The sequence below is a fragment of the Tetrao urogallus genome (genome assembly GCF_951394365.1).
Source record: "Tetrao urogallus genome assembly, chromosome: 24".
In the NCBI taxonomy this organism is placed as follows: domain Eukaryota; kingdom Metazoa; phylum Chordata; class Aves; order Galliformes; family Phasianidae; genus Tetrao; species Tetrao urogallus.
In genome coordinates, this window is record NC_136837.1 from 4,936,484 (window position 1) to 4,949,656 (window position 13,173).

At 53.5% G+C, this 13,173-nt stretch overlaps 2 protein-coding genes across 2 annotated transcripts; both read right to left on the reverse strand.

Moving 5' to 3' along the window:
* Window positions 1-1,134: 1,134 nt before the first annotated feature.
* On the reverse strand, window positions 1,135-8,690 carry LOC306955282 (tubulin alpha-1C chain-like; the record flags this gene model as incomplete). The annotated part of the gene is made up of 5 exons (XM_079546545.1): window positions 8,634-8,690; window positions 6,033-6,255; window positions 3,669-3,817; window positions 1,659-2,339; window positions 1,135-1,428 (listed from the first exon to the last, which is right to left on the reverse strand). Exons 1-5 carry the CDS (start codon window positions 8,634-8,636, stop codon window positions 1,135-1,137), a joined length of 1,350 nt encoding a protein of 449 aa, XP_079402671.1. The 5' UTR covers window positions 8,637-8,690.
* A 3,898-nt stretch (window positions 8,691-12,588) lies between these two features.
* Window positions 12,589-13,097, reverse strand: RABIF (RAB interacting factor; the record flags this gene model as incomplete). Its single annotated transcript, XM_079546415.1, has 2 exons — window positions 12,589-12,831; window positions 12,918-13,097. The coding sequence occupies 2 exons, from the start codon at window positions 13,095-13,097 to the stop codon at window positions 12,589-12,591; spliced, it is 423 nt and encodes a 140-aa protein (XP_079402541.1).
* Between the last annotated feature and the right edge of the window lie 76 nt (window positions 13,098-13,173).

Sequence of the window (13,173 nt, forward strand, 5' to 3'; positions counted from 1 at the left end):
GAGTGCATCTGCCTCCTGGGCTACATCTAGCACATTTACTTAATTAGCTAATCAACAGGAAAATAAGTTGTCAAGAGGACTCTGAATACTCTACAGTTGGTCAGTGTCTTTCCCTGATCTCTGTTTCATTCTGTGAGTCCACATCAGACATTGCAGCATTATTTGGGTACCGTAGGTTTCCTTACACAGAATGTAAGATGTTTTTCTTACCACAGCCCAGACTCCTGCCAAGCAGGAATAACTCACCTTCATCAGCTAACCCAGGCTCCAGGCTTAGCCTAAATCATGTTCATCAAGTCAGAAGGAAAACAAGTAAGGTTGAAATAGGACTGGGAGTTATTTTCCACTCAAATCCAGTCTCTTACAGACTGTGGCATCGTGTGAACATCAATATTCAAGCACCATGACATATTTGACTATTCTCCCTTTACAACTTCCGTGGGAGAGAGATTTAATAACCACCCATCTAAGGCAGAAATGGAAATAGGTTATTTGGGGATCACTGTGCTTTGTGTTCCCAAGCCTCCACCCAGAGCACGCAGAATGTTTCAGAGGTATTCACATCTGCAGATAACTGCATCAGCCAAATCCTGCCATTACACCGGACACACAAGTTACAGTCCTTCCTTCTGCCTTCCACATGAAGCTAAACCAACAAACTCACCGTTTCCGCAAAATAATCACTTTTAGGGAAAAGTGCTGATTGACCCCAACAGCTAACTGAGGTTCTGCTTCAGACAGCAGGCAGGGACTGCAGGAGGACAAAGCAGCAGGGCAACCACCACAGGGCCCAGAGCTCCCCCTGCTTCTGCACACCAGAACATCATCTCCCTTTCCTGCTTGCTCTCTCAATTACTCACAAACACCAACTCTACATTAGAGCAGTTTGGGAGCAAATATGCACTATTCAAACAGCAGTGCCTTACGGACAGTAACTTCTAGCTGCAGCTGATTACTTTATTCAGCTTTCTCAGAAAGTTGTCTTAGACTATGCACCGTTTGAGTACAGCTGATGAAGGTACAGTGTTTGGACACTACTGGATGTCTTAAAGAAGTTTATTCCAATCATTAGACATGATTTACACTGCTAATAAGAAGGCCCTGGAGAAGACCTGCAATTCACTTTGGCTGTGTTCAGTATTCTTCGCCTTCATCTTCTCCATCCATCGAGTCTGTGCCCACTTCTTCATAATCTTTTTCAAGTGCAGCCAAATCTTCCCGGGCCTCTGAGAATTCCCCTTCCTCCATCCCTTCTCCAACATACCAGTGCACAAAGGCACGTTTGGCATACATCAGATCGAACTTGTGGTCAAGACGAGCCCACGCCTCAGCAATGGCTGTAGTGTTGCTCAGCATGCACACCGCCCGCTGCACTTTGGCCAGGTCCCCACCAGGAACCACTGTTGGTGGCTGGTAATTGATGCCAACCTACGGGAGAAGCACAGAAGACCGTGAGTTTCCTCGTAGCATTCAATAGTGACCACAGTCAAAGAAGCCAGAGGAAGCAGCTCTGCACAAAAACATTAAGACTCATTTCTCAACACAAATCAGGTGCCCACCTACACATTTGAATGAGAAAATACGCTTACTAAGTGCATTACGGCGATTAGCCTTAAAAACAAACCAAAACAAAGGCTCGTGTTGTAACTGAGACTTGCCTTAAAACCAGTAGGGCACCAGTCCACAAACTGGATCGTGCGCTTGGTTTTGATAGCAGCAATAGCAGCGTTGACGTCCTTGGGGACCACATCCCCCCGGTACAGCATGCAGCAGGCCATGTACTTGCCATGGCGAGGGTCGCACTTCACCATCTGATTGGAAGGCTCAAAGCACGCGTTGGTTATCTCAGACACAGAGAGCTGCTCGTGATAGGCCTTCTCTGCTGAAATAATTGGGGAATACGTTACCAACGGGAAGTGGATACGAGGGTAAGGCACCAGGTTCGTCTGGAATTCCGTGAGATCCACGTTTAAGGCACCATCGAATCTGAGGGAAGCAGTAATGGAAGACACGATCTGACCAATGAGGCGATTGAGGTTGGTGTAGGTCGGGCGTTCAATGTCCAGATTCCTACGGCAAATGTCATAGATGGCCTCGTTGTCCACCATGAAGGCACAGTCAGAATGTTCCAGAGTGGTGTGCGTGGTCAGGATGGAGTTGTACGGCTCAACAACAGCTGTTGAGACCTGTGGTGCAGGGTAGATGGCAAATTCCAATTTGGACTTTTTCCCATAGTCAACAGACAGGCGCTCCATCAGCAGGGAAGTGAAACCTGAGCCGGTGCCTCCCCCAAAGCTGTGGAAAATCAGGAAACCCTGCAAACCAGTGCACTGGTCTGACTGAAAGAGAAAATACACGTGTCACAGCAGTGGTACAGGCATCACGAACCCCAAACCAGCCTACTGCAGACTCACACAGCCACTCAAACCTGACGTACCAACGGATCAAGCTTCAGGAAAGTAACATTTAATTCTGGTACCATTAGCCATGGAAGTGTCTCAAAAAAAACCAAAAACAACAACAAAAAAAAACCATTCCAAACTGGTATTCTTAGCAGTTTTAAGTCACCAACATACTGGAAGACAACCTTTCCACTTCTTCCTAAGTTACTGCCTCAAAACATTTTCTGCTCCCATTCTATGCAAGGCCAGTAGCATCACAGTTCTTTGAGTTTTGCCTTGCTCGATAAACTGTCTGACCCTCGCACTGACTGACATTCCCTTCCTGCACAAGATGCAGCAGTGACCCACAACTACTGCTACAATCCTGCGAGGGCTGTGGGCACGCAGCTTATGTCAGAGACCAGCTGTCAAACTGCATTACTTCACCATTCTCAGATGAAGCCAGGCTGCATTCCCCAGCAGAGTGCTGCACGATGCCTACCTTTATTGCCAGGGTTGACAGGGAGGTAAAACAGCTTCTAGAGGGAAGTTATGACCACATTTCTCGGGTCAAAGTCCAGACTCGGCATCAGAGCCTGCAGCAGCCAAGTTCTCGATACCAGCTTTGATCTGCAGAAGCTGCATCTTTCACTAACTCATTTAGCGTTCCATGTTAAAGCACCAGAGGTAAACTCTCAAATCTTATGCAATGAGAACACCCTGCCTTTGTGATATTGGTAAAGTACATGCTAGCTGCTCTAGAAAAGGGAACTCTAACCTACGTTGTCATCTTCAGGATCACCACATGAAGAAAGCACCAGGGAAACTGAGCTATCACAGACCGCTGAGATTTATTGGTCTTCTACTGCTGCTACAGTAAAGCTGAGTCAGAAGTTACAACTGAAGGAAATTCAAAGAAAAGTCTAAGCCACGTGAGCTAAACCAACTTAACCTTCCTTGCAAGAGCCCCAGCCAGGCCATAATCCCTTTCCAGCAGAACCATGCAGATCAGAACATAACTTCACACCCGGCTTTCTGAAGTTGAACACGAAGACATAAAATGTTGGGCATCTCATCAGCACTTTAGGCCATTTGAAAGCCCCATCCAACAGGAGTAACTTCAGCAAGCTGAGGATAAGGATGCACGCAAAGTAACCGCACAGCTTCCCAACCATGCAACAAGTTAAAGCAGAACTCATAGGCCTATCTGTTTTGACAGCCTCATCTCCAAATCCTGTAAAACAGGATAAAGAATCTCGTCTGAGTGCCTGCAGTGAGAGGCCTTACCAGTTTCCTGATGCGCTCCAGGACCAAGTCAATTATCTCCTTCCCAACTGTGTAATGACCTCGAGCATAGTTGTTTGCAGCATCTTCTTTACCAGATATCAGTTGTTCGGGATGAAAGAGTTGCCTGTATGTCCCAGTCCTAACTTCATCTGGAGAGACAAGAGAGTTTTTTCAGACGTTGCTTTTCCAGGTATGCAGATCCTTCGAGCTTCTGAGGCTGTTCAGACTGAGGTACCTTGCCCTTATTTACAGATAAGAAGGAACTGGTTTTCTTCCTATCAGCAGATGGTGCCCAGTGCCCAGCACAGCCAAAGCGTGGGACACCTGAGAAAATCCACTGCCCAGAAAGCTGCCCCATTTTCACAAGCAGTTTTTTGCTTGCCAGGGCTACTTGCAGCCAGACTACAGAGCAGAATCACTGTGCTGGAGCTGGGGACTCAACTTCTGATGCTAATCTGCAAAGAGGGTCTGAAGCACTGCCTTTCCCCACATTTCCCAAGTCACCCACACTGCTGCTGCAATGGGCGCTCAGAGCCTGCACTGCTGGCTTATCACCTTCTTTCCTTTCCTTGTGCTTTCTGCCAAGGGCAGAAGGGAATGTTCTACAGGAACAAACGTTATTCAAATATTACTAGAGCAAAAGTAAACTCCAGCATTAACGGCTCTTGCATGAACTACTTGGAGAATTATGAGGAATAACCCTTGGCTGTGTGTTGAGGCCAGCAGGCAGGAGAACTGAACTGCCCTCTGCACACCAGCCCCTTGTGTTTGTGTTTCACCACAGGAGATTTAAGTCACTTCCATCAAACTCTGGACAGGTTCCTGCCTTACTTCCTGCAGGAAGCTCTGGCAGCATTTTACACACCACGCACAGAGCTGGTGCACGCATGCTGCAGTCCTTGCTTTCACCAAGGGCAGCATTATTAGGAAGCCCCAGCAACCCTCGGTGCTCACACATGGCACCTGTAGGGGTGCTGCACACAGAGATGTTCTGAGACAGCGCATGCACAGGAAGAATAATCAGAGCAGCAGTAAGGACAGAGCGCTGACCCCCAAAGGCCCGCGATGTCACCCTGCTCCTCCAGCACTGCCAGCATTTCATCAGGCGGCCTTTTGCCCATCTCCCACGCTGCACTTCCATCATTAGCGAGCACTAATGAACACCGCCACGTAGAGCTGCCCCACGGCTCGGCAGCTGCTCCTCCAGCAGCAAGGCACGAGCTCTGCCAGCTGCTCTCCCTCACCTCCTTCCTCAGCCTTTCCTGGTTGCTCAGAGCCACCACCCGGCCAGCAGCAGAGGGAGCAACAGCTGTGGGGCTCAGGGAAACTACAGCTGATGAGCCACAGCTCCTGGCAAAGGGTCAAAACGTGCTCTGCTGTGGACACAGCGTTAAAGGACATGGTTTAGTGAAGGACTCAATGGGTCAGACTGATGGTTGGACTTTGTGACCTTGAAGGTAACCTCCAACCTAAATGGTTGATTCTGTTTGAATGTTCAGCCTAACCTGCCCAGCAGCCTGCCTCCTGCAGGTCACAGAATGGTTTGGGCTGCTACGATTAAAGTAAGCTGCAGGGAGCCCTCACTCCTGGGGTATATAGGAGTAGCTTTGGCCTTTTCACTCCTTCCCCTCACAACTTTTTACGTATTAAACAGAGCACATAAACACAGCAGCTGTACAAGCATAGGCAGCGCAGATCTGAGCACCCAGAGTCGCCACTGAGGGCAAAGACAGCCCCCAGTCTGAGTCAGCAGGATTAGTGAGGCACTGACTGGTGACAGAGCAGCCAGCAGCACGCAGTGAGGGCGAGCGTGAAGAGCCAGCGCTGCCACAGCGGGGGAAAACACTGATTTTCAGGGGAAGGGGGGTGGTCACAGATCGGGGGGCACAAAGTCGAAGTACATGTTTAATGTATCTGATTTTAGATGTGCAATTGAGATTCATTTCCTCAGACACAGCAGGACAGAGGCCAGAACAGTGCTTTGAGAAAGCAGAGGAATAATGCTATACACAAGAAATCTGCTTAATGAGGTATATTACAGCTGTCTAAAAAGGCACCTGTGTCTACTGAACATCCCACTCCGTGTGCTTTCAAGAGGTTCTAACTATCTTCTGCAGCAAAAGCGTGTGGCATGTTCAGAATTTAATTCTGCAGGTTGGCAGAAGGTGGTGTTTAATCCTTTGGAGTCCTACTGAACACAGAGCCAAGCGCCCCCCATTACCAGGAAGATGTAGGCAGCCTTTCTGCAGTAAGAATTCAAAGCCCCAAAGCACTTCATGCGTCAAGGAATGGATCCCTCGGGCAAAGCGTGCAAGTTAAATCCAACCTGGCACTGCAGTCTCCTGCGTACATCGCTGTATTTACCTATCACTGCTGGCTCCAGGTCCACAAACACAGCACGAGGGACGTGTTTTCCTGCTCCAGTCTCGCTGAAGAAGGTATTGAAGGAATCATCGCCTCCGCCGATGGCTCTGTCGCTGGGCATGGTCCCGCTGGGCTGGATGCCGTGCTCCAGGCAGTACAGCTCCCAGCACGCATTTCCAATCTGCACCCCGGCCTGACCCACGTGGACTGAGATGCACTCACGCTGTGGGAAGGAAAAGCTTGGATCACTGGCAGAAACAGCAGCTTCCTTGTTTACAAAACATTCAGCACACACAGCTTGAGCTCCCATATTGCAAGGCTGTTTGAACATTGCCCTTACTGTCTTGGTGTTAAGGGCACAGGGCACAAACTCAGCAGGACAAAAGATCCTTTCAGCCACCCACCTGGGAAGACCCTTCGGAACACTGTCATCTTTACAACTCATCTCTCCTCTATCCTCAACCAAACCGGGAGAGCTGAACTCATCTGAGCCCTTCAGCCAACGTTTGTGATCACAGGCAGTGATTTAGATGAACTGATGACTGCACGTCACTGGCCTAAGCCTCCAGAAGAACACCCCTGCACTCCAAGCCCAGAAGCCAGAGGGAGTGAAACCTCCCTAAGATCCATGGCACCCACCATCCATCTCGGTTAATGCACGTAAAATCAGAAAAAATACCCCGATCACTTCAGGGAGCTCCACCAGGAATCCCTCCCTAAGCAAACCCTTCCTGTTGCTGCTGAAGCCTGAAACAGGCCCCACATTGCACTGCTGTACGAGTGCTAAACTGAGACTGAACAAAATTGGGCCTCCTTTAAATTGTGCCAAAACAGGAAGATCATCCATAGCAATTTACAGATTCCCAAGGTGCATTTGACATCCAGAGCACAACACCAGCTTCCTTCACATTGCAGCACACAGCTCCGAACACCAGGAGCCAAACCACAACTGAACCAGCTCCAAGCTCCTGACCTGTGGCATTTCGTGTCCTTCTTTTTACCAACTTCTCGTTCTGAGTGATGGAACTAAATGCAATCCACAAGAGCTGAGCACAGGACAGCTTTGAGTCAGTCACACTGGACTACGCTCAGGCCCTATGAGTGGGTGATGCAAGTTGTTCCCTAACAGTGCAGGGTAGCGGGACCTGGAACAAATGCAAGGAAGCACAAGCAAATTCTCTATTTCTTTGGGAGCTCCGCCTTCAGAAATCACAATCTATTTGCTAGAGAACAGTGCTGTGGTTGGGAACACGCGATGAAGAGGTGAGAGCAAGCCCCATCTCAGCCGTACATTCAGACATACAGCTTCCAGAAGAGCAATCCATAGCCTTGCTGCAGCCAACCACACAAAGCTGCTGCCAGCCCACGGCTCTCCAGGGCCACAGCTTCATCCCTGTCCAGGTGGGAGCAGTGGGCCTTGCAAAGCACTGTGATGGCAGAGGACAGCCAACGCACACAGCAAAGAAAGCAAGAGGAAAAGCAGCTTCAGCACACAGCCCATCAAGGCTGTGCTGTCCAAGAGATGCCAGGTCACAGCAACGAGGTCACGCTGCCCTTCAGGACAGCCCACGGCTCTTTCCTCCACCGAGAGGGAAAATACAGAATTAATTCCCCCACTTCAGCCTCACACCTGCAGTGACACCTACTGCTGAGATGCGCTTTGTTAGCAAAGCTCCCAGGCAGCTGCGAAGGTCACCGACGGGACGCGTAGGGACCGGCGTGCCCCCAAAAGGTGAGACGTGGAAAAGGTCGAAATAAATATCAGCTTTCCAGCATCAAATGAACGAGTGGCACTTCTTGAAATGACACCAAGCAAGGCCGTTCCTTACAAAGAAAGCCTCGGCCTGGGCAGCACAACCGTAGTGCCGCGTTGAACACGTGTATGTTTACTTCGTGCAAGTAGAAAGTCCAGCACCGAGGGCAGAGCGAGCGCCGTGCCCTGGTTCGAACAGGGCTGCAATGAACTGGGAGGCAGCGCTGCTGGAAGGACCCCGGGGCTCCTGCACAAAGCGTGCCGCACGCCCAGCAAGGTGCTGCATCTCAACGAGGCAAAGGACGCGCGGTGCTGCAGGAGGAGCCGCTCTGCTGAGCGCGGCTGGGAGCCGAGCGGGGCGGCAGGGCGGGCTTCACCGCGACGGGAGCCGTCACCGCCGGGCTGCAACGCGAATGTCAGCGGTTACGGATATCCCGTGAAAGCAGAACGGGGAGAACTGGGAGCGGCTCCCGGACACGGAGCGGCACCGGGAAAAGCGAACAGCGGAACAAAGGCGCGGAGCGGGGCACGGCGAGCGGCGGCGGGACGGACGCACAGCCGGACGGACGCCGACCCACCGCTCCCCCCGCGCCGCCTCCCCCCAGCGCTGCCGCCCGCCGCTCTCCCAGCCCCGCTCTGGAGCCTCCCGGCCCGGCGCCGCCATGTTCTGAGGAGCCGCCACCATTTTGGGACGAGGCCCCGCACGGCCGCCGCTCCCCGGCCCGCCCGCTCCGGACCCGCACACCGCGGCAGACCCGCGCCTCCCGCCGCGCACGGGCGGAGCCGCCCCGCCCCTCCACGCCGCGCGGAGCCGAGCAGCGCCGGCTGCCGCCCCTCCCCCCGCTCACCATGGCTTCGGGCCGGCAGCGCTGGGAGCGACAGACGCGCGACGGGTCTGAGCGGCACCGCAAACGCGGCCGACCTTCCCGGGACGGTTTATATAGCGAGAGGGACGGGGCGGCCGACCCCCGCGCGTTGCTCATTGGTTCAGCCTCGTGCAGAGGCGTCACCCCTTCGCGGTGCTATTGGGGAGTCCGCGGGGCGAGACGATCCGCTCAACCAATCGGAGACGGGCAGCGGCCGAGCGGGCCGCGCCGTTGGGCCGCAGGTATGAATTTCAACTTATTGCGCTAACTATTGGTCGATTCATAAAGAGGGGCGGGGACGGGGCGGGGCTTCGCCTTCCCGCCAACGGAGGCCAGCGCCCATTTTCTCACCTCTGGCGCTGGGCGCGCTGCTCTCCAGGCGAGCTGAGAGGACTTAAACGCAAACGGCCGCGTAGAGACCACTGAAATCTGTGCACCTGGAGTCAAAATGCCCCAACTCGGGCTGGGTGTTAACAGGAGAAGTGTAAAAACGATTCAAAATCCCTGCCGCGTTTCTTAACGTTTATAAATCAGCAAAGAACTGCTTTGTGAGCAGCGCTGCGGCGAAATGCGGGCGGCCGCTCCTCCCTCAAACGAGCTGCGCTTTCCAGGGCAGGACGCGAGCTTTAAACAATGACGAACGAGACGCTGTTTTCCTCTTCCCGAGCAGAAGGCATCCGTGCACATTTCCAAAGCAGCCCTCATGTGCCAGATTCCAGAGCAAGGGGAGCTGCGGCCAGCCGTGAGCTGGATGTGCCGAGAAACGCTGCTAAGCACGGCCCAGCAGAGCCAGCAGCTCCAGGGCAGACGGATGGATGCCTTCAGCAGCCCCGGCTGCGTCCTCTCCCCGGCTCTCAGGGCTCCTCCAGCTGCTGCAGCAGGTTCCCTCTGGCAGCGCTCCGACAGCAGCACAGTGGCTGCCTGCCTTCCTCCAGGGAACGTGGAGACTGCTGGAAGATGAGGAACGTGAAACAGAACAAACGCAGCTGAGATTCAGCGCTGCCTGCTGCTTCCCCAGCGAGAATCCCGGATAAATCGTGGATAAATGCACCTGCGATTCCTATAGCATGGTTTCTTGCCCCAGGAATGCCAGCTCCTATTGACACCACAAATGCCTCCGAAAGGCATTTCAAGGACGGGCTGCCTGCAGTTCTGACCTGTCCTGCCAGACAGCACTCGCCCAGGAGGGCAGGCTGCTGGAAAACCTCCACTCTGACTCTCATCGCTTTGTCCTCCTCTGGCAGCTGAGCTCCAGCTGCTTTGGCAGACATGAGCTGCTTTTTGGCCCAGCTGCATTCATGGGATTGGTGTCAGCCCTGAGCTGCTCACAGCTGTGCCAAGGAAAGAAGGAGAGCAGAGCATTTCTCCGGGCAGAGGCTGTATCTGAACAGTCCACACTTTAACCAAAGGCAAAATCAAAGCCCCCAGAAAGCGACCACGCGGTGTTTGACCTCGGGACACCCTCTGCCAGGAGCCACTGCCATTCACACAGCACACTGACACCCAGGTATGCAGGACTGAAAGCTGTGCTGCCCGCACTCTGCAGGTTGAGCTGTGCCATTCCAAATGAAGTATTAGGAGAACGATGCAAGAACCAAATTTCCTGAAGGGATTCCTGGTTTCCTCTTCAGAAGGAAACTCAGCCCTGGTGACCCAGAACCTTTTTCCTCCCACTTCCCTGCCTCACCAGCACCAGCAGTTCCCAGCACATCTGTGAGAAAGCTGCGCTTTCAGAGTGGGGCTGGCGAGCAGCACAGCATGGAAGAAGTATTTACACTGATATGCAGAAGAGGAGTTGGTTAAAAGGAGCATAAAGCTGGCTTTTATCAAAATCTTCTCTCTGCACTTTTATGGCAAACTCTGCTCATCTGCTGAGGCTTCTTTCCATGTTCCCCAGCAGCTGCAAAACACTCGGTGGTTTTAGGCAAAATACTTGGTGGTTTCATGCTCCTTTGATTCCAGGCTTTGTTGTAACCTGGCTTTGCAGGAGGCAGGGAATCATTTCCCTGCACTATTTGTTTAAGGACCCTGAAGCTATTTCCTATTATTTCCTTCCCTCCTACTTTGCTTGTTCCTGCCAAGGAATGTAATGTTAGGCACGTAAAATAACACTCACAATCTTCATAATACATTTCAGATATCCCGAACACTCACACCTCGTAAAAGCTGCCCATGTGGAAGCAGCAGTACCCGATTACAGAGCTCTCCTGCTCTGCGAAAATAAGCAATGCAACTTAGGCAGGAGAGAGAATACCAGTGCTACACTCCTAGCAGAACTGCCCTGTTTGCATCCATCCACCGCCCCTCTCTGAGCCCTGCTGAGCCCCTTGTATTGACACGTGATGGCAGCAGGTTTCTTTCCAGGTTACCAATAAAGCTGCCACCACCTGCAGCAGCTCCCAGCATCAGGACACCACGTGCACAGCTCTGTGGGAGGTGTCATTTAGCAAAGCTGATATCCACAAGATGTTGCAAAGATGAAAGTATTGCACAGATGCCAAAGGTACGCCCTCCACCCATCCCTTCCTCCCATTACTAAACCTGGACTGCCCACAGCAGAGGTCTGTGGCAGAATAACCAACATACTGGCTGCTTTACTTTTCTATGATGGCACTTTTCTGATACTAACAGTGCAGGTGCTCAAGCACTGGGAAAGAAAGGACTCATTTCTCCCTCCTCCGCTGTCATCAAACCAGAACAGGTTGTCATTTCTGGATAACCTCCCTGAAGCTGTGCCTGCCTCAGGCCAGCAGATGGTTTAAAAGAGAAGCGAGGGAAAGTCTGTCCCACAGCCCTCAGGAGTGATGCCGTTGGTCTCTGCCCCCAGCAGACTGTGGCTGTGAACACACAAATTCATCATTGCCAGTTGCACCTCAGCTGAATCGGTACCAAAAGTGTTTAATAGCACAGCATGCACAGCGTACTGCAGACAGGCACGTCCTCTGCAGGCGTGACCCACAGCTACCCGTAAAGCTGCTGCGTTATTCACACAAGGGTTTGCAAACCAGAATACAGACTGGGCTGCAACCACCAAAAGATAAAATGCTGTGAGAACCAGAGCTGCTGCGGGCTCCTGCAACACGCAGCCAGATTTGTGACCATCTCTGAAGAGAGGCCACTGCTGGAGGCAGCATCCCAGCGCTGTTCCTGCCAGCAGAAGGGAACTTACCTCCCGTTTAATGTGCACGCAGCTCTTCTGACATTCTTCAGCTGTGAGACACTGAATCATCACACTCTGCAGATCCAAGTCCTTTTCAGGATGGAATCTCTGCATTCCTCCTTCCTGAACGCATTGCCATCCTGCGTATTTTCTTTATTTGCCACTCCATCAGCCTGTGCTGCCCAGTATCTGCATCTCGTTTTATTTCCAAGTACTCAGTTAATAAAACCACACCAGTTAAAATACCCTTACACACACTTTAGGTACCATATATTCTTACAGGTTACAGTTGTCAAGTAGGGCAAGATTTTAGAGAACCTAAATGTTAAGGTCTGGGGCAGGGAACATCAGCAGAGGACACAGCCTGACACCTGCAGCGTCCCCGGCCGTAGGTCAGACACCTCACGGATCAGCACAGCAGTCCTCTCCTCCTCCTGCTCTGCCGGGGCTGTGCCACAAACCAGTCACCCCACAGACATCCCAGCACATTTAGAACGGCCACGACACAAGGAGGAGTGACAGAGCAGCCGTGAAGACCCGGGGCGGCTCCCAGCACGTGTGACACCGAGCTGCCCTGCAGAGCCACCCTGCTGTGCTGCTCTGCAGCTCTGCCAGCAGCGCTGCCACTCCCACGTGGGCAGAGCCGGCTGTGCCGTGTGTCCTGCAGTCCGGCGGTGGCCGAGGGGCACGGTGCCCCTCCGGGGCATCACACCGGTCCTTGTGCCGCCCAGCAGGGATGCATCCTGCGCTGCCAGCCGTCCCAGCCCCGCGCCGCTGTCACTCGTGGGCCACGCGCTCCAGCGCCACGTAGAAGCTGTCCTTGTCGTCCACGCAGTGCCAGCCGATGGGCCCGGCCTCGCAGTCGGCGCACACCAGGAACTTGACGTTGCCCACGTCGCGGGTGAAGCCCACGTTCTCGAAGGAGAACATGTCGCGCACCAGCCAGTGCTCCCGCACCACGTCCCCGTCGCTGCCGTCCGCCGTCGCCGCCGCCTTCTTCCTCATGGCGGGCAGCAGCAGCTGCGGAGAGCACCGCGTCACCACCCCGCCGCCAGGGGGCGCCCTCCGCCCCGCCCCTCCCGCCTCCCCCGGCCGCTCCCCGGTACCTCGCGGCAGGTGAAGGTGGCGGCTCCGGGCAGCAGCACCCGGGATCCGCAGCGCTGGCACAGCACCGCCTTCAGGTTCCGGCCCTGCGCGCACACCAGCCCGGCCGATCCCGGCGCGGCTGCGGGAGGAGAAGAAGGAGGCGCCGTCGCCGGCTCCATCTCCGCACAGGCCGCCGCCATGGCCGCGCAGGCGCAGCCGGGCCGCCGCCCGGAGGGCGGAGCTGAGTGGTGACGACGGCGCGTGCGCAGCGCTGAG